General features: G+C 43.1%; 1 protein-coding gene across 1 annotated transcript in view; it reads right to left on the bottom strand.

Moving 5' to 3' along the window:
- Window positions 1-2,666: 2,666 nt before the first annotated feature.
- The window catches only part of WASHC1 (WASH complex subunit 1), a 60,819-nt gene continuing 37,648 nt past the window's right edge, over window positions 2,667-25,837 (bottom strand). The window contains exons 4-11 of the mRNA XM_087722948.1: window positions 24,438-24,584; window positions 19,938-20,074; window positions 16,113-16,248; window positions 14,651-14,855; window positions 11,108-11,263; window positions 8,963-9,121; window positions 5,592-5,660; window positions 2,667-3,411 (exon numbers count right to left, since the gene is read on the bottom strand). Of these exons, the coding sequence (XP_087579074.1) occupies window positions 3,260-3,411; window positions 5,592-5,660; window positions 8,963-9,121; window positions 11,108-11,263; window positions 14,651-14,855; window positions 16,113-16,248; window positions 19,938-20,074; window positions 24,438-24,584 (1,161 nt within the window). The 3' untranslated portion in view covers window positions 2,667-3,259. The remainder of the gene's footprint in view (window positions 3,412-5,591; window positions 5,661-8,962; window positions 9,122-11,107; window positions 11,264-14,650; window positions 14,856-16,112; window positions 16,249-19,937; window positions 20,075-24,437; window positions 24,585-25,837) is intronic.

The raw sequence follows: 25,837 nt of genomic DNA, 5'->3' as shown, positions 1-25,837 counted from the left end.
TTGGCCATTGTAAGTTGCACGGTCTTCAAATCCCAGAATTCCCTAGCCAGCAATACTGCTGGCTGGAGAATTATATCCATGCATTTTACAATGGCTGAAGTTGAAAAACATTGCTATCTGGTGTATTAGCCAGGAAAGCTAGTGATGCAGGGATCACTTTTGAAGCACTACTCTTTCCTTAATCCCTTCAGCCCAGGAATTCTTGGCTTCAGTTTGCTATCCACCCTTCAGTGACTAAGACGCTGAGCTTGTGGATCAGAAAGATCAGGAGTTCAGCGGTTCAAATCCCTAGTGCTGCATAATGGAGTGAGCTCCCGTTACTTGTCCCAGCTTCTGCCAATCTAGCAATTCGAAAGCACGTAAAAATGCAAGTAGAAAAACAGGAACCACCTTTGGTGGGAAGGTAACAGCGTTCCGTGCGCCTTCGGCGTTTAGTCATGCCAGCCACATGACCACAGAAACATCTTTGGACAACACTTTGAAACAGAGATGAGCACTGCCCCCTAGAGTCAGGAACGACTAGCACATATGTGCAAGGGGAAACTTTATCTTTACATTAAAAAAAAAGCTGTTTACATAGGTTTACTGCTATTGGTCAAAGTTAGCTTTGGGAGGGTTAATGAAAGGAGCTGCTAAAAACACTTTAAAATGTGCTTTGTAGATAGATGCTGATTTAAAAAGAACTTCATCTAAAAGGACTGGGCTACATTTCAGATGCAAAGGCAAAGGGGAATTGAAAAACGGTAGGGTAGATACACGCTGTAAAACTGTAAAAGCAGTTTCTGATTTCCCCAGTATGTTTTAAGATGTGTGGAGTGGGGAATTCTGTGAGTTGAACTTCCTGAGGTTGAGAAGCACTGCATTAAACCAAAGGCAGCTTGCATGGTTTTAGGTAGGAAAAGCCTGCAGGCAGGTGCTGCGGGAGAGCTTCAAAGTGTCTTTTTTTAACCTCTGAATTGCTGCACACCTGCATTATCCAGGCCTTTCCTTTTCTAAGTACTTGCTTTTGTATCATTTTTTTAAAAGCTCACTTCATAGAAGCGACACAGTTTCCTAGCAGCATTTGCAAACCAGAGAAGTATTACCGTATTTTTCGGTAATATAAGAGTTTCTGGACCATCAGATGCACATTAGCTTTAAAGGGGGAAAACAAGAAAGAAAAATTCTGCCTCTGCCTCCCAGCATCCATTCGATGTTCATCTGGCTAGTGTCCTTGCAGCAAAGAGCCTGGTCAGCTTCAGCACGTTATCGCAACTCCAGCGCGTGGCTCATCAGGGCTCCACTCCAGTGCACCCACCACTGGTCAACTGAGTTGAGCTGTCGTCGCCGGGGAATGCTGCAGCCGTCGCTGCCGAGTAGCTGATTGGTGATTGGATTTGCCTCCTGGAATACTGCCTATCAGGTGTTCTAGGCGGCGGGGATCTCCGCAGCCCATTTGCATTGGGCTGTTTTTTGCCCTACTCAGGTGTCAGGGAAGCCTCCCGAATCCTTGGGAGGGCTAAAAACAACCCAATACGCAAACCAGAAGTTTGGGAACGGACTTCTGGTTTGCACGTTGGGCCGTTTTTCGCCCTATAGAGGCATCAGGGAAGTCTCCGAAGGGCGAAAAACAGCCAAAAATCATGGCCGGAAAATCAGCTGGCCACCACCCACATGTGTGCCAACAGGGCAATGCCTCACGTGACCTCAGAAATGACTCTGTGTGCCAACTGTGGCACACGTGCCATAGGTTCACTATCACGGCTCTATAAGTTGCACAGACACTTCTATTTTTAAGGGGGGGAGGGGTGCGTCTTATAGTCCGAAAAATATGGTATATAACATGGTTCAATGAGCATGGCCCAGAAGATTCGCTTAGGTGGATATCCTGAGAAACATTTCCACCAACATGCAGAGATACCCAGAACAACAGAACTAAGAGCCGAGGTGGCGCAGTGGTTGGAGTGCAGTACTGCAGCCACTTCAGCTGACTGCTAAGCTGCAGTTTGGCGGTTCAAATCTCACCGGCTCAAGGTTGACTCAGCCTTTCATCCTTCCGAGGTGGGTAAAATGAGGACCCAGACTGTGGGGGTGATATGCTGACTCTGTAAACTGCTTAGAGAGGGCTGAAAGCCCTATGAAGCGGTATATAAGTCTGACTGCTATTGCTATTGCTAACAACTGAGCTACTTAGTCCAGGTAGTCTTCGACTTACAACAGTTCATTTAGTGACCGTTTGAAGTTACAACAGCACTGAAAAAAAGTGACCCAGGACTGTTTTTCACACTTTCACACTGTTGCAGCATCCCCAAGATCACATGATCAAAATTAATGCTCTTGGCAAGTGACTCATATTTATGACGGTTGCAGTGTTCCAGGGTCATGTGATCTCCCATTTACGACCTGACAACCAAAGTCAACGGGGAAACCAGATTCACTTTACAACCGCGTCACTAACTTAACAACTTCAGGGATTCACATAATTGTGGCAAGAAAGGTCGTAAAATGGAGCAAAATCCACTTAGCAAATGTTATACTTAGCAACATCAATTTTGGGGCTCAGTTGTGGTCGTTAAGTCGAGGACTACTTGTTCTTTTTCACACACTTGAGTTTCCATCCTGATGCTGCAAACAAATACTACCTTCCGCAACAAGAAATTGAAAGGAAGAAGACGGGACAAGGAAAGTAAAGCAAAGCGTGCCTTTCTTTGAAACAGGTTAATGCATTTTCCTATATGCAAGCTAATAATGCAGCACCCTCCATTCCAGTTTTGTCCCCCGAAATGTGTTCTTATTGCACTTGGATGCAAAAACAGGCTTCTTTCAGGTTTTCGTTTAGGACATTCAAAGCAAGTAGTAGAGTAAAATGCATATTTATATATATAATAATTGCACCGAGCAGGCAAAAGCCCTTCTTTAGAGAGCTAAAAAGGATATGAGCATTGAAAGAAAACAGAAACTGTTCTCAGTAGTGGCTGGGTAGCCTCTGAAGCCTCCCAGCTCCCAGCAAGCAGAGTCTTGCTGCACATGCCAAATGTTTTCACATGCCATGTTTCGGTCACAGAGGCTTTTTCTAAGATGGAAACTAGCTCTCGTCCTTGAGGACAAATTGCACGGCGGCAGATTCTTCTGTGTGCGTAATTATATTCATGTTGGTGTTCAGGATTGGATGGCAAAGTGGCAATATCCACTGTAGTGAGTATTCTTTAAAAAGATGGACGTGTCAAACAGCAAGAGGGCCCTCTGTTAAGCCTCCTTATGTTGCCTTCTGAAGTGCCATCTAGGAAGCCCAGTCGTCTTCGTCCTCTTCCCCAGCTGGCTGCTGTGGAGGTGGCAGGGGCGGAATGGTGTCGGAGATGCGGCCAAAGGCACCTGCTGGTACATTGGGCGCGTTGCTGTCTCCACCAGCGGCTGGTCCTTTGCCCGAAATGCCTACGGGAGAGAAGACAAAATGGGACGTGGCACCAGGAGATCGACACTTCCTCAAATGTGCAGGCATGACATCTAAGTGACAAAGACGGGGTGTAAAGTTTCCTAGCGATGCCGTAACTGATTCATAATAATCGAGCCAATGTTTTAATACAAAAACCAGTGATTTATTTACAGCTTCATAGGAATTATTCATTAGGCAAGATTTATTGGCAGCCATTTTTTTTGGTTTGTTTATCTACTTCTGAACTTTGCCCCTGTTCCTTTCCTCCCCTCAGTCTGTATCATAAATCACATTACCCAATAGATACACCCATCTCAAACCAGCTACTGTAATCTGAGATCCGGCGGAGACGGAGAGTTGACACGGGGAAGTGCTGCCCCGGCAATGAGAACCAAGACAAACAGAAACACATTTCTTAATTGACTCAGAATTTTGCACCAAGAGAGGCAAATTGCAAAGAAAATTGAAAGATGGAAACTGACCAAGGAGAGATTCAGCCTAGAAATAAGGAGGAACTTTCTGACAGTGAGAACAATCAACCAATGGAACAGAAGTTGCCCTGGGAAGCTGTGGGGTCTTCAGCACTTGAGACTTTCAAGAAGAGATTGGGCTACCATTTGTCAGAAATGGTGTAGAGTCTCCTGCTTGAGTAGGGGGATTGGACTAGATGACTTATAAAGCCCCTTCCAACTCTGTTTATCAGTTAAATATGTTAAGAGTTTAAAACCTGCTACGGAGGAGACTCCTATCTAGAACACTCATGGAAGCTTAAGTGCAGTGCTTTGAATCCAAAACTCAAAAAGTCTTCCAGAGTCAGTTTGAGTACACATACCACATCTATTAATGCTTCTTTAAAGAAGCTGCATCCCCCCTCCCCCCGCCTTAGTATGATAGGTATATGGAAAACTGGTTGGAATTTAAAAAGTGCCAACAATGTACTGTACCCACTACAAAATACCTTGCAGCCTTGTCACTGCCTGCTTAACAAATGCCTATTTTCCTGGGATTATGGGACAAAGAAGGAAGGCATTAGCAGATGCAGGCCTGAGTCTATTTGGAAATATCTTTCTGGCTTTGGGTTCAAAGTGGTGGATGTTTCTACCGTATTTCCCAGAAAACAAGACAGGGTAAAGACAATAAAATAATTAGAAAATTAGGCTTTTGACCCCTGAAATAAGCACTTGGCCTTATTTTCGGGGAGGTCTTATTATTTTTGAGGTGCAGGAGCAGTGGGCGTAGTCACCTCATAGCTGGTGCTGTGTTGCAATATTTTCAGGGAGGGCTTATTTTTGGGAGAGGGCTTTAGCACATATGCTCAAAAGCCCGATTGGGCTTATTATTTTCGGGGAAACAGGGTAGAAAACGCACAAGCCTGTTGCAAATCCTGTGAAATAACAGTTCACCAAATCTGGATAGTTGCAGGTTCTCCATTTAGATGTTTAATACTTTTAGTTGGGCTAAAACCTGGAGCATATCTGTTTAGCCATATGGCTTGATCTTAGCAAAAATGAAGGTGGTGGGCTTGATGCTCTATGTCAGGGGTGTCAAACTGGTGGCCTGCGGACTGGATGTGTCACACACAGGCCACACAACAACCCAGCTCCGCAAATGGGAAAAACGTCACGAAATATCACATGATGGCAATGTGACGCAGTGAGTTTGACACCCGTGCTCTACGCAAATCAAACCTTTTAGCTCTCACTGTGCAGAATTGATCTTTCTCTGCTATTTCTTCCTGATAGCATTGTTCCCATAACCAGGAGAACCTGATTGGGTAAATAGCTAGAGATGCAGCCATACAACATGATTAACATTTTTAATGTTAGCTTTTGGATAACAGTTTGTTAATTCAGCCCACTTATTTAATTAATGCCTTAAATGGCTGACCCAGAAAATGGGTTGATTCAGTAAGAAGTTAAGTATGTTGCTTGAATGGGAACATACTAATCTTTTTTTCTGAATGGAGCTCAGCATGGTTTTGGCTGTTCTATCCTGATCCTGTTCTTGCCTCTCTGTCTCAAACACTGATGGTTTTTAATGTTAGAAGCAGCCATATGAAATTTATAACTTATCTTTTAATCATAGTTACAGTGAAAAGAAAACTTTGTTTTCTGCTAAAAGGAAACCTTAAGTTTTGTTTCTTGCACCACTGCGGAGAAACCACAACAAGCTTCTTTACCTTTGCGCCGGAGGACCAGTTTGTTAAAAAGATCTGACATCAGATCTCCGCCTTGCTCAGTAGCTCCCACTGGAGAAAACACAAAAAGAGAAATCAAAGACTGAAGACAGGAAATGGGAGAAAATCAGGAATCTGCACATAAATCCGACATTGTTTTGGATGAAGTCTTCACATATGATTGCTATCCCAATCTATTCAGGCACTTAGCCACGCTGGGGAGAAAATATCATAGGCATTCTTGTAAAAATGGTTTCCTGGTGGATGTTCCCCATTATCTCCTCTAGACCAACGATCATTACATTTGATTTAATGTATCTATGAGCCATGGTGGCGCAATGGTTAGAATGCAGTACTGCAGGCTACTTCTGCTGACTGCCGGGTGCCTGCAATTTGTCAGTTCAAATCTCACCAGACTCAAGGTTGACTCAGCCTTCCATCCTTCTGAGGTGGATAAAATGAGGACCCAAAATTGTTGAGGGGGAAATAGTCTGACTCTGTAAACTGCTTAGAGAGGGCTGTAAAGGACTGTGAAGCCGTATGTAAGTCTAAGTGCTATTAATCACTTTACCCAAGGTTGCAAAAACAAATTGAAAAGGGGAATGTACGTGTTGGGCTGGATGTGGTGCTTATGCTATTGGTTTCATCATAACATCCGAGTATTAAAAAGCGTAATACCCAATATGACAGCCATAATTACCCTCATGCTGTGAGACTATTCTGTGATGGTTTGGTAGAATGTGCAGAGAAAATTGGAGACTACCATACAGAAGGATTATCAGATTGGATGTTCTATGAAATCAGATAAGGCACCCTACATCTTTTCACCTGATACAGGGAACCTGACTGCAAGTGGTGTGCTAACTATCACAATAGAGACCCAGGGTATAAAGAGTACCAATCTATATACAATATATAAAAATGGCTGTGTGTGTGCGCGTATGTTCCAGCATAACTCTGGAGTGCCTTGCGCAATTTCAACCATACTTGTTGCACAGATTACTTACTCTCTTTGGAAACAAATACTGTGGGGGTAAAACACCCTGGGGGTGTGTGTTCTATTAAGATGCAGTCTGTTGTGCCTTAAAATGGCTTCTACTGTACAGCGCTGTGGAGTTGACAGGGTAACGGCTTCACAGTACTCCATAACCCCCCTCCCCCCTTGGTAAGGGGGAAAATCCAACATTAGAAATTGCAGTGACATTCATGGAAGGAGGGTTGGGATAAATAAATAGCCGAGCAGGGCCATGTTATCAGCTAGTTGGGCATAAATTTCACAATTGTACTTATCTAGACTTGAACCTTTGGCATAGTAATTTCTTCCTGTCTGATTTGGTCTGGAAGGATGAGCATGTCAGAATCCCGTTGACTAAATACCTAACCTGCCTTTTCTGCCAAGGTGCCTGCCTTAGGAACATTCTCACTCTAGAGAGTAGGATGGCCCCAATCCTGCTGACTTTTTAGCAACGCCCTAAAAACTCCAGCTTAAGGCCCTGAGTATGTGACGGGACCAATCTTCTGTCTCATTTTGTTGACTGTGTTATTTCCTATGCATTTTAATCACACATTTATGATTGTAATTGTTTTTGTTGTATCGAGAATGTTTGTCGTTTGTCACTTACTGGAATGGGTGGCTATACAAATTTGCTAAATAGATATCTTATCAAATAAATAAAACGCATGAAGTAGATAAAAATAAAATAAATAAACAGATGTTCAGATGGAGCCAAGGAAATGGAAGACGATGCTATAAAAAAAAAGAAGCAGCTCTTTTCATACAGCTTTCGTGCTTCTCAATATTACCACATTTGCTAAACTTATTTTTCCTAAGAAAAGTGAGTTTGGGACAGAAACTAGTAATTATCACTATTTAGATAGAATTGTCTTATGCAAATAAATGACAAAAATAAATAACCAAAATCCCCTTGAACTTGTAATATGAAGATGGATGTCCAAATTAGTTTGGTCTAAACCAGGGGTCAGTAACCTTAAACACTCAAAGAGCTACAAAGGTCCTAACCGGAAGTCCCTGGTTCAATTCTGAAGCCGACCGGAAGTCCGGTTTTCCCCACCATAGAGTCTCCTAGCGCGGCACCCTTTTTCTTTTACCTGTCCTAACCGAAAGACCTATCAATTGTGGGGCTGACTGGAAAACCCACCCCTTGCCATAGAGTCTTCTCCTGGTATGCCCTGCTTCCCCGCCTCACTGGAAGCTCCTCTCATAATTGTGATGCTAGCTGGCAACAGGGAGCCGCAGCAGAAGGATGAAAGAGCCATATGCGGCTCCAAAGCTACAGGTTGCTGACCCCTGGTCTAGACTAACTGAAAATATTTGTTGTTGCCTCTAAGAATAACCCATGTTTTGTGTAGTGATCAAGGGGAGTGATTGAGGAAGGAACTGAAGGGAATTAGGGTCCAATAACCCCTTGAAGGCCACAAATTTCTCTGCCATACAGTAACGTATTCTAACAATCAAAAATACACCATGTTTGTTTTAATTGAAGGAGTTAAGTGATAATACAATTATGCTGTAAAATAGATCAATAACGATACAATGAAAGAGTGATATATATATGAATTGAATAATTTAGAACTTTTTGTATTAAAATGGATAAGGATAACAATGAATTTATGTATACTTGATAGAGGATTGGTGATATAATGTATAACACTAAGTATATATCATACAGATATCTTGTTATTGATAAATAAGTTTAATAAGGAAGTAATTAAAATTGGTATATATATATGAAGTGATTATTTAGAATACCTTGTTGAAAAATGAAGGAATAACAAATCTGTTCGAATGTATGACGTACAAAGACAATAATGAACATAAGCATACTCGATAGATGATTGGTGGGATTATACACAATTGAAAACAGTGATATATAAATATAAATAGTTGGTAAATCTTTTTTATATTGTAAAAATATTCAGAATGGGATAAGTGATTATATAAAGGTATATTGTTATTAAACAGACAATCAAGAATGTAAGGGAATTAGGATTATTGAAAAGAAAAAAAAAATTAATCGTCACTGAATATACGTTGTACAATGAAAGTGAGGTATTTAGTTATATTAGATGAAAAATCTGTGATTGTAAATGTAATTGAGAATATAGATGCAAAAATACTTGTAACCAAACGACATGCTGTATGTAATGGATGAGAATCTTTTTTATGTTGGTTTTTTTATGTTTAAAAATAAAATAAAAAAAATTTGCAAAAAAAATACACGATGTAATGCATAATATTAACTATCATTCAGATGTCTGACAGATGCTTCAATGTTTGACTCACCCTGATGAACCATGCAGTCAAATCTAAGGACAGGAAGTGGCCTAGGGTGGAAGGATAGGGTGTAACTTACCTTGCACTTTCTCCTTCTGCTTTTTCTTTTCTAATTTCCTCTCTTTGACGCTACGGAGATTGGCTTTTCCAATGCCACCAGCTTGGCGGATGGATTCCAAAAGTGTGGCTCGGCCATTTGACGGGTTCACAACTTCCTTTGGTGCTCCTTGCAAAGCAGCTGCAGAAAAGTAAATTCATTGCAATGCCCTTAGGCGCTGAGGGCTACAGACATAAGATGCCCCTCCCTCAAAGAATCCGCTGTTTTGTATTAAGAACTTTATAGTTTGATTCTGTGAGACTCAACTTTTATCAAGCCATTGTCTATTTTCTCAAGATTGTTTTTTTCATGAGTATTTTAAGGTAAAGGTAAAAGTTCCCCCTTGCACATATGTGCTAGTTGTTCCCAACTCTAGGGGCCAATGCTCATCTGTTTCAAAGCTGAAGAGCCAGCGCTGTCCGAAGATGTCTCCGTGGTCATGTGGCTGCCATGACTAAACGCTGAAGGCGCACGGAACGCTGTTACCTTCCCAGCAAAGGTGGTTCCTATTTTTCTACTTGCATTTTTACATGCTTTCGATCTGCTAGGTTGGCAGAAGCTGGGACAAGTAACGGGAGCTCACTCCGTTATGCGGCAATAGGGATTCGAACCACCAAACTGCTGACCTTTCTAATCCACAAGCTCAGCATCTTAGCCATTACATCCCTCAAAGTATTGAGTATTTTAGTTGGTTTCTAATGCATGCTCTGGAAAAACGGGATTTTCCACACAAAATATAACGTTCACTAATACTAATGCTCTTATGTTGGAAGCACCAAAGTACTTTCACGGTGAAAGGATTTACTGGTGACATTACGGTTGCCCGGGGGGACACCTGGTTGGGGGCTCCTGTCATGTCTACAAGCGGTTGCCCACTGAAGTGGTGCCTATTTATCTACTTACGTCACCCATTTTCAATATAGCAATAGCAATAGCAATAGCAGTAGACTTATATACCGCTTCATAGGCCTTTCAGGCCTCTCTAAGCGGTTTACAGAGAGTCAGCATATTGCCCCCAACAATCTGGGTCCTCATTTTACCCACCTCGGAAGGATGGAAGGCTGAGTCAACCCTGAGCCGGTGAGATTTGAACCGCTGACCTGCTGATCTAGCAGTAGCCTGCAGTGCTGCATTTAACCACTGCGCCACCTTGGCTCTTCAAAACTGCTGTGTCGGCAAGAGCTGGAACGTGTGATGGGAACTCACCTTGCCCTGCAGCAGCAACAGGTCTCGAACGCGAGCCTGCTGATTGCCAGCCCAGAGTTCTAACTTCTGAACCACCCTGCCCCACCCTAATGTTCACTACTGAGACAGGATGGTTCTCTTAATGCTATGTTCTCCATCTTTGTGCCTTCTGTTTCTGTGGGACCTTCAGCTTTCATAATTAACAGCCAACACAATTATTAGCCATTGTTCCTGGGGATGTAGGATCTGATAAAGAGCATTTGGAAGTCGTAAAAGTTTTGGGAAGGCTAAACTAATGCTTATTAGTCCTGATAGCAGAATGGAACTTTCATATTCTTATGCCTTAGGTGTCTCCAGCCTATCAAGTATCAGATGGAAACACAAGGAGATGCTTATACACCACGTGGTTTTCTTAGCTAGCTACAGCTGCAGCTAGCTAAGCAGAAAGAGAAGCTACTCTAGAGGGAACATGATCCGTTGCAGAAATTTCCATCTTTTAAGTGCTGTTTCCAGCACTAAAGTGATGCTACCCAACTTTCACTGCCACTAACAAAACCTGATATGCGCTGGCTAATTAGGGGTTAGCCAGAAAATAAAAAACCTGTTGGTTTGAATCTCAGTCTTTCACAGATTCTCATTTTTTCCCCATTCATGATATAATAGGAAAGGAATATCAGTGATTTCTCTTATAGAATGACTGTTAATTTAGTCAACTACATCAATCATGTATCTGCAGCATTTTGAACATTTGCAATGTAGTAACTGTACTACGGTTACAGATAATTCCTTCAAAGCTATTGAACTAAATCACAGAGCCAGTTCTTCTATTTTCCAGGGCGTGTCGTCTTCACTGGGATAAAATATATTGCATATCATACCTGGCTGCTCTCTCAATAGTAACATTAAGTGAGTGGTGCCCCAGCTTTAATCCTCCAGTCTTACCAGATGGCGTGGCATTGCTTCTGTCTTCCCTTGTTTGAGATTGAGAAGGGGGTGGCGCTTGTGGAAGAGGAGGGGGAGGCGGGATATGAACAGGAATTTCAGGTGGAGGAGGGGGAGGCGGAGGGGGAGGAGGGGGAGGTCCTCCCTCTTGAAGATCTAAAATGATAGAGAAGGGACAGAAATTAGTATTCACAAATACCATGGAAATGCTCTGCCAATCTCTAGTTATCCGCTCGATCGTTTTAAAGTTTCCTTTTGAACACCAAAAAATGAAGAGAGTAGCACTGGGTAGTTAGTCACCACCTGGTGATTATTGGCCCTCTCCTGAGGAAGTTAACCTAATCTTGTGAAGCTTCTTTTCCAATAATATTGTATTGCAACCTTGGGCATATAAAACCTTTGCTAGACCTATTCTCGAATACAGCTCATCTGTCTGGAACCTGCACTGCATATCAGATATTAATACAATCGAGCGAGCCCAAGGATATTTCACGAAAATAGTCCTCTGCTCCTCTGCTTGCAACAGAATGCCTTATACCACCAGACTTGAAATTTTGGACTTAGACAACCTTGTACTACGCCACCTTCGGTCTGACCTGAGCATAGTACACAAAATTGTCTGCTACAATGTCCTACCTGTCAATGACTACTTCAGCTTCAACTGCAACGATACATGAGCATACAATAGATACAAATTTAAGGTAAACCGCTCCAAACTCGATTGCAGAAAATACGACTTCAGCAACAGAGTGGTCAACGCCTGGAATGCACTATCTGACTCTGTGGTTTCATCTCCAAACTCCCAAAACTTTAACCTTAAACTTACCGTTGCTCTCACCCCCTTCCTAAGAGGTCTGTAAAGGGGGCGTGCATAAGCGCACCAAGCATGCCTTCCGTCCCTATCCTACTGTCCCCACTTATTCATACCCATTTCCTGTATTTATAATCATATTTATACTTTTTTTTGGGAGGGGGGGTTTAAATTTTTATTTCTCATATATACATTCACAATTATATAATCTCATAACTGTTGTTAATAATATGTACTTATAACAATTTTTCTCCCCTACAATTGACAATATAATTGAGATTGCTTTCTTACCATCCCATACACCCATCTTATTTTACAACAATCCTACTTCTTCTTCCTTCCTTCCCTCCTTTCTTCTCTCATTCTCTCCTTCCTTCCCTCCTTTCTTCTTTCCTTCCCTCCTTCCTTCCATATTTATACTTATATCTGTTATCTTATACATGCTTGACAAAATAAAAATAAAATAAAATAAGTTTACACATTGTGCTAAACCACCCCGAGTTTGACTTGCCTTAACGTGAAGTGCAAACTCTATAGACATTCTGGACTGTAAATCGGTTTATATTGCCTAAGTGAACTTGTAGGCCAGAAATGCTGCAATACACCGACATCCTTGAAAGAGCAGAAAATCAACTAACTAAGAAGCGACACAACACAGCCGGGGGGCCTTTGAGGCTGTTGAGCTCAACCCCATGCTCGGTACAGAAATCCAGATTAAAGCATTTGTACTAGATGGCTGACCAGCTTCTGCTTCAACACGTTCAGTTAACCGTCTCCCTCAATAACTGGTTCCGCTGTCAGACTTATTTCTTATGATTAGGTAGCTTTTTTCCCAAGCATTCAGCTGAAGTTGCCTTCCTGTCATTTTAAGATTATTATTTTCTGTCTTATAGGATGATAGACCGTGACTATTTTTCCTCTGCAACACTCCCTTCAGATACTCAAGTTGTCTTTATTTGGCGCTAAACAAACAATCTCAATCTTTTTTTGGGGGGAGGGGGAAGGTTTGTTTTTCAGTGTTAAAAACTTTTGTTTTATCAGCTTGGGGAAAAAGTTTGAAAGACTGGAGCTCTGACCTTGGGGCAGCATTCAAAGTGCCAATTGACCAAAGTGTAGCGGAGTAGAACTATGACTTTCTTTGATTTGGAGAGTGAACCGCTATTAATACAACCAATAACCATGTTTTCTTTTTCTTTTTTCTTTTGGCAGCAACATCAAACTATAGACACAGTCATACAAATCAATGAAGTGACTTGGCTCTTCCATAAGCAAATATTTTTATAGGTGGTTTATTGTCTACCAGCTAGATGAATCTCACTGCCTCCTAAGCTTCATTAAAAACAAGAAGGTTTACTGTCATCTCCATACTACTATTGGCTGATGTTCACAAGGAGCCTAAAAGAAAGCGAGACTGTCAGGTTTCCGAAAGATGCCTTAATTGATTCATGAGCCTTGAGCCAAGTTTCACAAGAAAACCAGTCATTTATTAGGAGCACCATTTTCACAATACCCTATTGCAGTCAGATCTGAGCCGCATTTGAATTATAGCTGAACTTTATCCCTGTTCCTTCCCTCCCCTCACTCTGTATCATAAATCACATTCCCCAATGAGGTGCACCCCTCCCAAGCCTGCTGTAGTAATCTGAGATCCGACTCTAGTTGAAAGTATGCATGGACTTAAAACCGATTATTAGTTTACCGATATCCTAGATCAGGGGTGGGGAATTATGGCTTCTTTATGACTTATGGACATCAAGTCCCAGAATTCCTGAGCCAGCTAGGAGTTGACGTCCACAAGTCGTAAAGGGGCCATAGTTCCCCACTAAGCGGTGGGTTGTACATTTCATTACTACCGGTTTGCCATGTGCGTGTGTCCCTGCTTTGTGAACAAAGCAGGCACACATGTGCTTTCCACGCATGTGCCTGGCCTCAAAAATGTGCCTAAAAAGGATGGCAGAGAGCCAGGGCAGGTGGGCGGGCTACCTCCACCCAAGATTTGCACTACAAGTTCGGACAAACCAGTCCGAACAGGCTGAGTATCACTGCTGTGCTAGATGATAAAAAGCACAAGTATTCTTAAGCCGAAAGGGGAATAAAAAGATCAAAACATTGCCCCACCAGCAATCAGCACCCAGCTGAGCATAGATTAACTCCAAGATAAACATCAGACCAACAATCAGATAAGTAATACTCCAGTCAAGGAACTGCCAAACAAGCTAAGAATAAAACCGAAGAAGCTCTAAGGCCAGCCACTAACTAGAATATGAACGAAGAGTAAACCTTGCTCCTTAGGAGCAGTGATGATATCGCCTAGTTTGCATCTACAAGAAAACAACCATGCTCTTAGAGCCCCAAAGATCTCTTGATTCTTACAGATTCTATGAAGGTTGTTTGTAGGTGCGAATAGCACGTAACAGGTGCTTGTTTCCTGCACACTTACAGTGTGTGTCAGGCCTGTAAGCCTCCTTTTGCATTGGGCCTTCAGGCCTGCCACACTTAATTTAATAAAATGGAACTTTGAGGAACCTCAACCTCAGAGTCTTCTTTCGTTAGGGATGTTCATTTCATGGAGACGTACAGAGTCTCCTTGAGTAGAGCATCCAGATGTGATGAAGGCAAGAGTCAGGGCAGGGGTAACTTCTGCGAAACTGGGCAGAACTGCCTCAAAATGTCCATTTGCTCTCACCCGGCTCTGCTTATTTTTTATTGTGCCCTTCAGGAGGACTCCGTACCTTGTCGGAAGACCTCTGTGGGTTCTGTGCTGAAGGTGGGCAGCTCAGGTATAGCAACCGCAGGAGCAGAAGGTGCGATGCCAGGGCCAAGGTCAGCACTATACATGAGGTCTGCGGCAATGCCAGGCAAGTCCGGCAGATAGGATGGCACGTCTATCTCGGGTACCTGCCCCAGGTCTGGTACGTAGAAGTAATTTTCAGCCACCTGAAAGCAGGCACAAAATTAGAAACACCCAGAAAACACTTTCTAAACTCTTCTGCTTCCACAATTAGGGTTTTTAAAAAAAGTCAGTATGACAAAATCTTTAAAGTTTTAAAGGTGTATGCTAGCTAGAACCCTTATTGTAGTCCTCAAGTTACCACCATTCAAAACTACAATGGCATGGAAAAAAAGTGACTTACAACCAATCCTTGCACTTATGACTATTGCAGCATCCTGTGGTCAGGTGTTTAAAATTTGGGAGCTTGGTAACCAGCATGTATTTATGATGATTGCAACATTCTGGGCTCATGTGATCATCATTTGCGACCTTCCTAACTAAATTCTGACAAGCAAGGTCAAGGGGGGAAGCCAAATCCGTTTAATTTCCATGTCATTCACCTAACAATTGCAATGATTCACTTAACAACCATAGCAAAAAGGTTGTAAAATCAGGCACGACTCACATCTTGCTTAGCAATGGAAATTTTAGTCCAATTGTGCTAGTAGGTTGAAGACTAAAGATAAAGGTTCCCCTCACACATATGTGCTTGTCGCTCCTGACTCTAGGGGGCAGTGCTCATCTCCATTTCAAAGCCGAAGAGCCAGCACTGTCCAAAGAGGTCTCCGTGGTCATGTGGCCGACATGACTAAATACCGAAGGTGCACGGAACGCTGTTACCTTCCCACCAAAGTGGTCCCTATTTTTTCTACTTGCATTTTTAATGTGCTTTTGAACTGTTAGGTTGGCAGAAGCTGGGACAAGCAATGGGAGCTCACTCCATATGCGGCACTAGGGATTCGAACTGCCGAACTGCTGACCTTTCTGATCAATAAGCTCAGCGCTTTAGCTACTGAGCCACCACGTCCCTCTTGGGTTGAAGACTACGATACCTATAAATTTGTAGCTCAGGGTTGCAATGAGGCTCTCTAGGTGCCCTCTGAGTTTGGTTGTTTTCTTGAAGATATTTCATTACCCTCAACACTGATGATGTTGCCTAGTTTGGCTAATGAAATGTCTGCAAGAAAACCAAGCTCTGAGAGCACCAAGGACTTTCTCACTACTGTACCTGTAATCCCAGTATGTTCAGAGGATAGTCCTACTTTGAAATCAAAAGTAGGCTTATTGCAAATCACATGATGGACTATTGAAAAGAAAAGCGAGTGTTTTGCCAAGATATGTTCACCGTCAATACTTGGGGATTTAGCAAGAGAGAAGCAGAGGAATTTTTCTTCTCCTCCCATCCTGCTTAAGTAACTCACCAGCTGATCGATTTGCCCCCTCTTGGTGATAGAGAGGGGGGCGTCAAAAAGCTTTTCTTCTCTCTCTGTCTCCAGAGCCACATGGGTCTTGGTTACTGCACCGGCCAAAGGATCGAGAAAGACGTATTTCTTATACCTGGGGAAGAACAAAAGAAGGAAAAGACAGTCTCATTTATTTACTACAAAGAGAACAAAGCAAAAATGCTTAGGGAGCGAAAATGTATTTTCATTATCAGGATTTCCCATGCTTTTTACAGGCACTCCAGTAAAATACAATGCTGGAATAACTTTCTGCCCACTGAGATTTCCACCCACTGTTGTGGTGCGCCGGCAGCTTGCAGAGCTGGCAGCAGAGTCGGACAGTGAGGAGGTTGGGGAGAAACATGGACCAGTCCTGGGGTCTGGGGAAGGCTCGGACGAGTGCTCTGCGTCGGAGGCAGAGAGGGGGCCAAGGCCATCTGGTAGTTATGTGCTCCCTCCGGAGTCAGACAACGAGGCAGAAGAACAACAGGAGCCTGTTTCCAGCATGCACGTGCACAGAGCTGCCAGAAGACAAGGACAATTAAGAAAACAGGGTCGACTCAGGAGTAAGGCTTAGAGATGATTGGCCCCTCCCATAAGACATAAAAGAGGCGCGAACGGGAAGTGAGCTTTTGCAGGAAGCAATTAGTTCATCTAGTCGGTTCAAGCTTTGAAAAGTTCTGTTTGACTCTGTGCTAAGTTTGCATTTGGGAATTAGGTCTCTGGCAGCATTCCCAGGGAGATAAGGTCGGTGTTTATCAACATTCCCCTGAAAGACTGTGGCAACTCGAGCAGACCTCTGTCGGAACCTTCACAGACTGTTTGTGAAGCCTTGCGGGCTGTGAACGGCTATAATACACAGCCATATAAATAAAGGGTTTGGGGGACTAAGACTGTGATTTATGCTTTCTCAGGAAGCCTAGGTCAGAACACCCGCAATAGATCATGGTTTGTTTGTTTTTTAACCATAAAAACACGGGAGGAATCTGAAGAATTTTAAAAGCCCTGCAGAAGCAGACTTCTCAATGCTCGGTGCTTGTTCTGCGAGGGTTTTTTTTTACATTTACTTGGCTCGTGTGTTTTGAGACTGTCATACGCACTTTAATAAAGAAAAACTGAAGTTGACAGCTTATCCAAGGGACCAAGGCAGAGGCACAAGCCTAAAATCTAGTTCACATTTAATTAGTTATATCACCGGGGTTCGTGGAGAAGGGGGCAAAAGCAATATTTTGAGAACGCTACAAAATTAAAGAGGGATTTGCAAGAGTGGGAATAAACTTATCAACCTGTCAAGTTTCCCTCCACTTAATGTAATCAGTCCTGCATCAGCTCTGACTTGTCTCCTTTTCTGCAATCTAAGATTATACCACTTTCTCCTCTGCATCTATTATTTTATAAACATAACTGTTTAATAATAACCAAAAATAGCCAAAGGAAAGTGCAATAAAAAGGAGGAATGGGGTGGGAGAGAAAAAGATGGACAAAGTCAAGAAGCATCAACGGGATTTAAGGCTTATGCTGAGAAATAAGGATGAGGGCTGGAAACTTGGCTTCAAAATGGTAGAGTTAAAGCAGAGAAAGACTGGGGGATGCTTTAAATCAGGGGTGTCAAACTCATGTGGTCACAATGTATCAGGACTTTTTTCTTCTTTGCTAAACTGGCTTGGACATGGCCAGCGTGTGACGCATCCAGCCCATGTGTCGGGAGTTTGACACCCCTGCTTTAAAACAACACCACTACACGTATTTGGTCACTTAAGCCTAGAATAGAATGGAATGGAATGGAATAGAATAAGAGAGTTGGAAGGGACCTTGGAGGTCTTCTAGTACAACCCCCTGCCTAGGCAGGAAACCTTATACCATTTCAGACAAATGGTTATCCAACATCTTCTTAAAGACTTCCAGTGTTGGGGCATTCACAACTTCTGGAGGCAAGCTGCAAGCTGAAACCACTGATTCATTGTTCTAACTGTCAGGAAATTTCTCCTAAGTTGCTTCTCTCCTTGATTAGTTTCCACCCATTGCTTCTTGTCCTGCCCTCAGGTGCCTTGAAGAATAGCTTGAGATGGCTAAAATATCAGCATATCTTAAGGACCACTCAAATGAGAAATATAAACTGGAGTGGAGAAGATGGATTGGCTATATTCAAAATAAATACGGGACTAAGAAATTCCAGATAGTTTATGACTGAAAAAGCGAGGAATGTTATAATCTGTTTAGAGTTAGCCTAACAAAAGAGGAGTTAAAGCTCAAATGAAAGATGATACTAACTTTCTTTAAGTTTATTTTAGAATATATTTATTAAAGATTTATACCCTATATCTGTTCTGGGAAGTCGGAGGTGGGGGAGGTGGGAGGGGGTTGGGCTCGGGTGGGGGAGGGGAGGTAAATATTTGTCTTTTTTCCCCAAAATTGTTAAAAAAAAAAAGAATGGCTTGACTCCCTCTTCTTTGTGGCAGCCCCTGTGATATCGGAAGACTGCTATCATGTCTCCCCTAGTCCTTCTTTTCATTAAACTAGACATACCCAGTTCTTGCAACCGTTCTTTATATGTTTTAGCCTCCAGTCCCCTAATCATCTTTGTTGCTCTTCTCTGCACTCTTTCCAGAGTCTCCACATCTTTTTTACACCGTGGCGACCAAAACTAATAAAAACAAGCAGCGCCACCAAAAATGGGTTCAGGACCACATTCCAAGACCATCTCAGCCTTTTAACAGGTGAGGAGTGTTCTTGAGGCTATTTCTTATTTTAGCCCCACTAATCCTATCTTAAGGCACTTGATAGCTCTCATCTTACAACCACAGTTGAGCACAACATTTCTGTTGCTAAGTGAGACTGCCCTTGAATGAGATTTGCCCCATTTTGCAACCTTTCTTGCACAGTTGTTAAGTGAATCGCTGCAGTTGTTAAGTGCGTAACACAGTGGTTAAGTGAACCTGGCTTCCCCATGGTTTGTCAGAAGGTCACAAAAGGAGACCCCAGGGCCCTACGAGTCATAAATATGAACCAGTTGTCAAGCGCCCAAATATTGATCATATGATTATGGGGATGTAGCCTCGGTTGTAAGTGTGGAAAATGTTCATTATTTTTTTCATTGCCGTTGTAACTTCGAATGGTCACTAAATGAACTGTTGTACGTTAAGGACTACATATATTAGTTTAATTTATTGCCAGAAACCTTTGGGTAGTACAATCCAGGGAACCTTGGGGAACACAAATGAATGCGGCAGTCACGTTCAACCTATGGATTCCCACAGGGCTGAAATGCTATCGGTTCAGTCCGGATCACCCAAACCGGCAGTAAAAAAAATGCTTTAAAAAGTATTTTAAAACATTCCGATAATTCTTTAATGCTTTTTTAAGGAGTTCTTTTGCTACCAATTTAGGCAAAATGCTAAAAAAAAAAAAAAGAAGGTTTCAAGGATCAGCTGTGACAATCAGCTGTGCTGCATGATTGTCGGGACCTTTTGTGTGTGTGTCAAGTCCAGCTGCTTTTGCATTGTGTGTGTATCAGTCAGTTGTGTAGCTTTTGTATTATTTTTCTGCAAAATGTGATAGTTGGTTTTTGAGCTCTCTGTGACTCTGTGAGGTTCCTGCTTGTTGCCCGCCCGGTCACATGACTGCCAAGCCACGGCCACCTAGTCACACGACCATCAAGCCATGCCCACAGAACCAGTAGGGAAACTTTTTGAACTTCACCACTGGTTTCCCACCCCTGTGGAGAGAAGAGGGAGGCCAGTGATAGTTTTTGGCTTCCTCAGAAAGGAGAGGAGGCCCAGAGAAGCAACTACAGGGAAGACTTACAGGTTCTCGGTGGTGTTGAAGAGCAACAGGGAGCTGAGGGAGCTAATGTTTCTGGGAAGACTGCCCAGGCCTTCTTCTGCATCATCTTCATGATGGACTCTGGCGGTAACTGAAACCGGGAAGTACTTCAACTTCTCCTACAAAAATTCAAGCAACAATAGCTGTCAATATCCCAGCAGTCCTTTACTTCGATTCTTTAAATTGGGCATTTATAAAAACTTAAAGCTACCAATGCCCCTCCTAGATTCCACAGCCCTGTTTCCTTTCAATACCCTTCAGTCTTTCTGCCTCTCTTTCCTGCTGTCGGTTCTCACCTGTTGAATGGGGAAAAGTCAGTGTAAGAACATCTCATGGCTTTGTTGTAATATCAAACTTATTCAGTGAGACGGACTGGGGTACCAAAAGCAGCACATATAGCAGGCAAATCTCTTAATCAGTCCAACCTGAACTGTAGGTTAGGATTCAGGCAACTAATTCCTGCCGTTGTGGTTCTGGTTTTCGTTAGTTACTGGAAATCAGTTCACTGCAACCCAATTTTTGCCCCTTACTACAAACTATCCAATCATTGTATTCCCCTTTCCAAATAGAATAGGATTCTTTATTGGCCAAGTGTGATTGGACACACAAGGAATTTGTCTTTGGTGCAGATGCTGTCAGGGTACATAAGAAGACAAGATACATTCGTCAAGAATCATAAGGTACAAAATTTAATGATAGTCATAGGGTACAAATAAGCAATCAGGCACAAATAAGCAATCAGGAAACAGTCAATATCAATATAAATCGTAAGGATACAAGCAACATGCAGTCATAAGTGGGAGGAGATGGGTGATAGGAACGATGAGAAGATTGATAGTAATAGTAATGCAAACTTAGTAAATAGTTTTACAGAGGGAATTATTTGTTTAGCAGAGTGATGGCGTTCAGGGAAAAACTGTTCTTGTGTCCAGTTGTTCTGGTGTGCAGTGCTCTATAGCGTCGTTTTGAGGGTAGGAGTTGAAACAATTTATGGCCAGGATGTAAGGGGTCTGTAGATATTTTCACAGCCCTCTTTTTGACTCATGCAGTGGAAAGGTCCTCAATGGAAGGCAGGTTGGTAGCAATTGTTTTTTCTGCAGTTCTAATTATCCTCTGAAGTCTGTGTCTGTCTGGTTGGGTGGCAGAACCAAACCAGACAGTTATAGAGGTGCAGATGACAGACTCAATAATTCCTCTGTAGAACTGAATCAGCAGCTCCTTGGGCAGTTGGAGCTTCCTGAGTTGGCGCAGAAGGAACATTCTTTGTTGTGCTTTTCTTTTTACTGCTTTGGTGTTACCTTGCACCCCACACATTCTCTGTCTAGCTTGAACTGGGTATTTTAGAAAGCCTGAAGTCCTAGACCAGGGGTGTCAAACTCGTGGCGTCACGTTGCCATCACGTATCGGGACTTTGCCCCCCTTTGCTAAACCAGGGGTGGGCATTGCTAGTGCGGGATGCATCTGGTACGTGAGCTTGACACCCCTGTCCTCAAGAGTCACTATCAAATGTAAACAATATTGAGATGATTAGATTCATATCAAAATAAAACAAACCTAAATGTATTTGCAAGAGGTTTAAGTATTTTCATGAAGTATTTTCAAAGGGTTTTGTGGTCTGGGGACATGTGAATCTCTAAAACTCTTTGTTATAATAATAGGAGTGATCTTGACAGACATACTTTCTGATGGGTTATAAAAAATAACACAAAAAAATATAGTAACTGCATTGTAACAGCTTACAGCATCAGAGGATGGTTTTACTTATTTTCTCCTAATATGCAGGGGGGGAAATGCCAACAGTAAAAAACTGCAAATGGCCAGCATTAATTCTTCGAGTTAAATTTTTCTGATGCAGGCCTTTAAAATGCACTTTTTTTTCTGATGTAAGCTCTCCTTTTAGACATAATTAACTGCTGCACTGTACAGCATACAACTTTCAGTGCCCAACTTTATTTCCATATGTGTAGTTTCAGCAGATTTTCCAAGGAAGGAAGATTAATCTTAGCTGGTTTTTCTCCACTGCAAAGTCAGACAGGGGTGGGGATATTAAGCCCAAATCTGCTTCTAGGGAACAGTTTCCAACTTTAGCAGTTTTAAGATGGGTGGACTTTGACTTTCAGAATTCTCCAGCAAGCATGCTGGGAATTCTGGGACTTGAAGTCCACGTGACTTCAAGTTGTCAAGGTTGAGAAATGCTATTCGAGACAAAAAGGACAGTATGTTTGACCAATGTGTGGGTCAAGTTTCAAGTAGAGAAGGAGGAAGAAGCTATTTTTGGTGGACTCTGAAGTTCTCTGCGTATCCTGTACATTAGTGCACTGAGTTCTGAGGCTAGGCTAAAATATTCATACTTATTTTCACCGTGACTGATTTTGCTTCCATTAAACTACCGGAAAATGCAAAGCGCTGAATTATTCAACAGCAGCTTTTTTTTGGGGGGGGGGGGGAGGTGTTTGAGAAAGAAAACAAGAGTGTGAGCCTGAAGCAACTTCACTGGCCCTCGTCTGGTAGGATAGCTTTTCCCTCTTCATTAGGATCCAGATGTAGATACATGTGGTATCCCAAGAAATTATCATCATAAAATAAAATTCTCTAGGGGATGGAACGTGTCCTTGGCTAGGAGAGTTGTTGAAAACAAAACAAAAATCTCTACAGTATTAGTTGCTCTTCTTTGTTGTTGACTGTCTTACGCAGCCACGGGAGACTCCTAAATATTGGAAAACCTGCCAGCTTAATTTTAACTCATCTGCTCAGAAGAATGCACTTAGGGCTTATGCACATGGAGTCCAAACCAGGATCTACAATGTTATTTGTGGAAGTTCAATGACTGGAACAAAGACTGTACCAAAATGAAGCACTAATTCAGGGCCGCTGATAACGAGAGATGCATAAAACCAAACCACAAACAACTTCTTGCTGTGGAAGATTTATTTCTGGAAAACTGCTTGATCACCCCAAGAATGACTAGATCAGCAGGTTTCAGGAGGAAAAACGGAATGTCCCAAAATTTCCCAAAACATTTTACACACTCATTAATAAATGTTGAAGGAATCTTAAGTTTTCTAAAAATACAGCCTGAAAAGACCCTAGACTACAGGCAGGAAAGAGCAGGCAATAGCCAAGAGAAGTGCGAACTTCTCCATCACTCCTTTCTCTATTCACATTGACTAGATCAAAAAGCCAAAGAATTGAGACCTTTCAACTATGGTGCTGGAGAAGACTCCTGTGAGTCCCTTGGACTGCAAAGTAAATCAAACCGGTCAGTCCTAGAGGAGATCAACCCTGACTGCTCTTTAGAAGGCCAGATCCTGAAGAGGAAACTCAAAATACTTGGGCCACCTAATGAGAAGGAAAGACTCACTGGAGAAGAGCCTAATGCTGGGAAAGACTGAGGGCAAAAGAAGAAGGGGGTCAGCAGAGAATATGGTGGCTGGATGGAGTCAATGAAGCAGTAGGTGTGAGCTTAAATGGACTCCAGAGGATAGTAGAGGACAGGAAGGCCTGGAGGAACATTGTCCATGGGGTTGCGATGGGTCGGACACGATTTTGCAACTAACAACATATTAGAAAACATAATAGGGATGACATTTATCCCACACCTCCCAACGACACTATCAGTGAACACAGATTGTCTGTGTGTGCAATATACAAACAAAAAAATTAACTTATAAGAGTCCTGGTGGCTCAATGGTCAGAATGCAGTAATGCAGGCTGACTCTGCCCCGTCTGGAGTTCGATCCTGATCAGCTCAAAGTTAACTCAACCTTCCATTCTTCCAAGGTCAGTAAAATGAGGACCCAGATTGTTTGGGGGGGGGGGGAATAGGCTGACTCTAAACAGTGCAGGGAGTGCTGTAAAGTACTATGAAGCGGCATATAAGTCTAAGTGTTCTTGCTATTATTTACTTATTTATCAGTGGTGGGTTATGACCTGTACGCCCCGATATGGGCATACCGGGGCCTGCCGGGAGCACCAGGTATTGTTCCGGTACAGTGCTCCAGAGGGCCCACCCACCGGCCCGCACTCCTTACTGGTATTTGAGATTTTCTAGGCTTCTGCGCACGCGCATGGAGCACACGCGATGCTTCGACGAGCAGCTGGAGTGTCGCGGGCGGTAAGTACGCATGCACCCAGTCCCGTTCCACCGCACCGGTTGCACTGGGATCCGGAATCCACCACTGTTATTTATGCATGTGACTGAACACTGAACAAGCATAAAAATGCAAGCTCTTTGCTACGAGCTCATTTTTAAAATAGTTAGGATCCTTTTGGGGCTACAGAACAGCCCAAACAGATTCTTACGTAAAGAAGGTTCCACCCCTAATCCACACTATACTTTTGCTGCCTGGGACCTCCTCAAGCAATTCCTGTCCTGATTCAGCACTACGCTGCTTGACGCTCTCAAAAACCCAAGCAAAGAGAAGCCTCTTGAGTCTAGAAATGTAATGATGTGGCCTCTGGCTCCCATCTGACCATCCTTACCTGTAAGGACTTCTCATCCAAGGGTCTGTGCTTGCTCTGAATCTTGTGCCTCGGTTGTTTCTGCGCCTCTGAATCCTGAGCACCGGTGAAGATGGAAGAATATTCCTGCAGCCGTTCTGGGGCAGGGTATTTGGAGCTGGAAAACACCTAGGGGGGGGGGAGAAGTAAGGTGAGAGAATTGAAGCATAGAAAGTAGATTGTCAGCACATAATCAAGACAGCCGGGTGGTTTTGAAAAGAAAAGGAAAACACACATCATTAATGTGCGAATACAGAAGCAGGAACTATGCAGGAGTTGGATTGAAATTCTTTAGCAACCGGCTCTCTGCCTGGTTGCTAGGTGGGCGTGGCCATGAGGACGTGGCCTAGTTGGCTTCCTCCACCACAGCGGGGGGTGCGGGTGGGACACGACATTTGCACCCTTCCCAGGCTCCGGAGGCTTTCCTTGGGCCTCTGAGAGGACAAAAATGGCCTCCCTTGGGCTCTGGAGGCCCTCCAGAGGCCGGAAATGGGCCCATTTCTGGACTTCCAGTAGGCCCATTTCCCCCCCCCACAGCCCCCACGTGAGCCCTGCATTTATCTGGCATAATGAATGCGCTGCATGGAGACTCCTGGGAGGGCAGAGCGGGGCCAGCCAGTCCTTCCAACTACCAGTTCGATGAACCAGATTAAAATTAATATCCGGTTTGCCTGAACTGGTCCAAACTATCTGAATCCCACCCCTGGAAGTATGAATGAACTATCTTGGAATTTAATTCCTCACTTACAAAATAATCTTCAAGACTCTGATACAGGTAGTCTTTGACTTAAGACCACAACTGATCCCAAAATTTCCACTGTTTCGTAAGGCACTTTTTAATTGAGTTCTTGCCCCATTGTATGAACTTTTTGCCAAAGCTAAGTGAAACGCTGCAGTTGTTAAGTGAAGCATGCAATCATTAAGTGAATCTGGCTCCTCCCATTGACTTCGCTAGTCTGAAACTGGCTGGGAAGGTTACAAATGGTGATGACATGAACCCAGGACAGGGCAGCTTTCATTAACCCATGCCAATCGCCAAATGCCCGAGTTTTGATCATGGGATCATGGCATATGCTGCAGCAGTCGCGTGAAAAAGAGTCACGTCACTTTTTCAGTGCTGTTGTAACTTCAAACTGTCACTAAACAAATAGTTGTAAGTTGAGGACTACCGGTATATGGCAAATGCAAACCCATAAACAAAAGTATGAGTTGGACAAGTTACAACTAGGGAAGTGGTGAGATACGACCGGTACGCCCCGATACAGATGTACCGGTGCCTGCTGGGAGAACCAGGTACCGTTCTGGTACAGTGCTCTGGAGGGCCCACCTGCCCGCCCTCCTTACCTGTATTTGAGCTGATCAGGGCTGAGGCGCACAGAGCG

The sequence above is a fragment of the Thamnophis sirtalis genome, unplaced genomic scaffold, assembly GCF_051295495.1.
Source record: "Thamnophis sirtalis isolate CommonGarterSnake01/CBP01778 unplaced genomic scaffold, rThaSir2_p1.2 scaffold_9, whole genome shotgun sequence".
NCBI classification, from domain to species: Eukaryota; Metazoa; Chordata; class Lepidosauria; order Squamata; family Natricidae; genus Thamnophis; species Thamnophis sirtalis.
The sequence above is the reverse complement of the archived record's forward strand: the minus strand, read 5'-3'. Positions and strand labels throughout refer to the sequence as shown.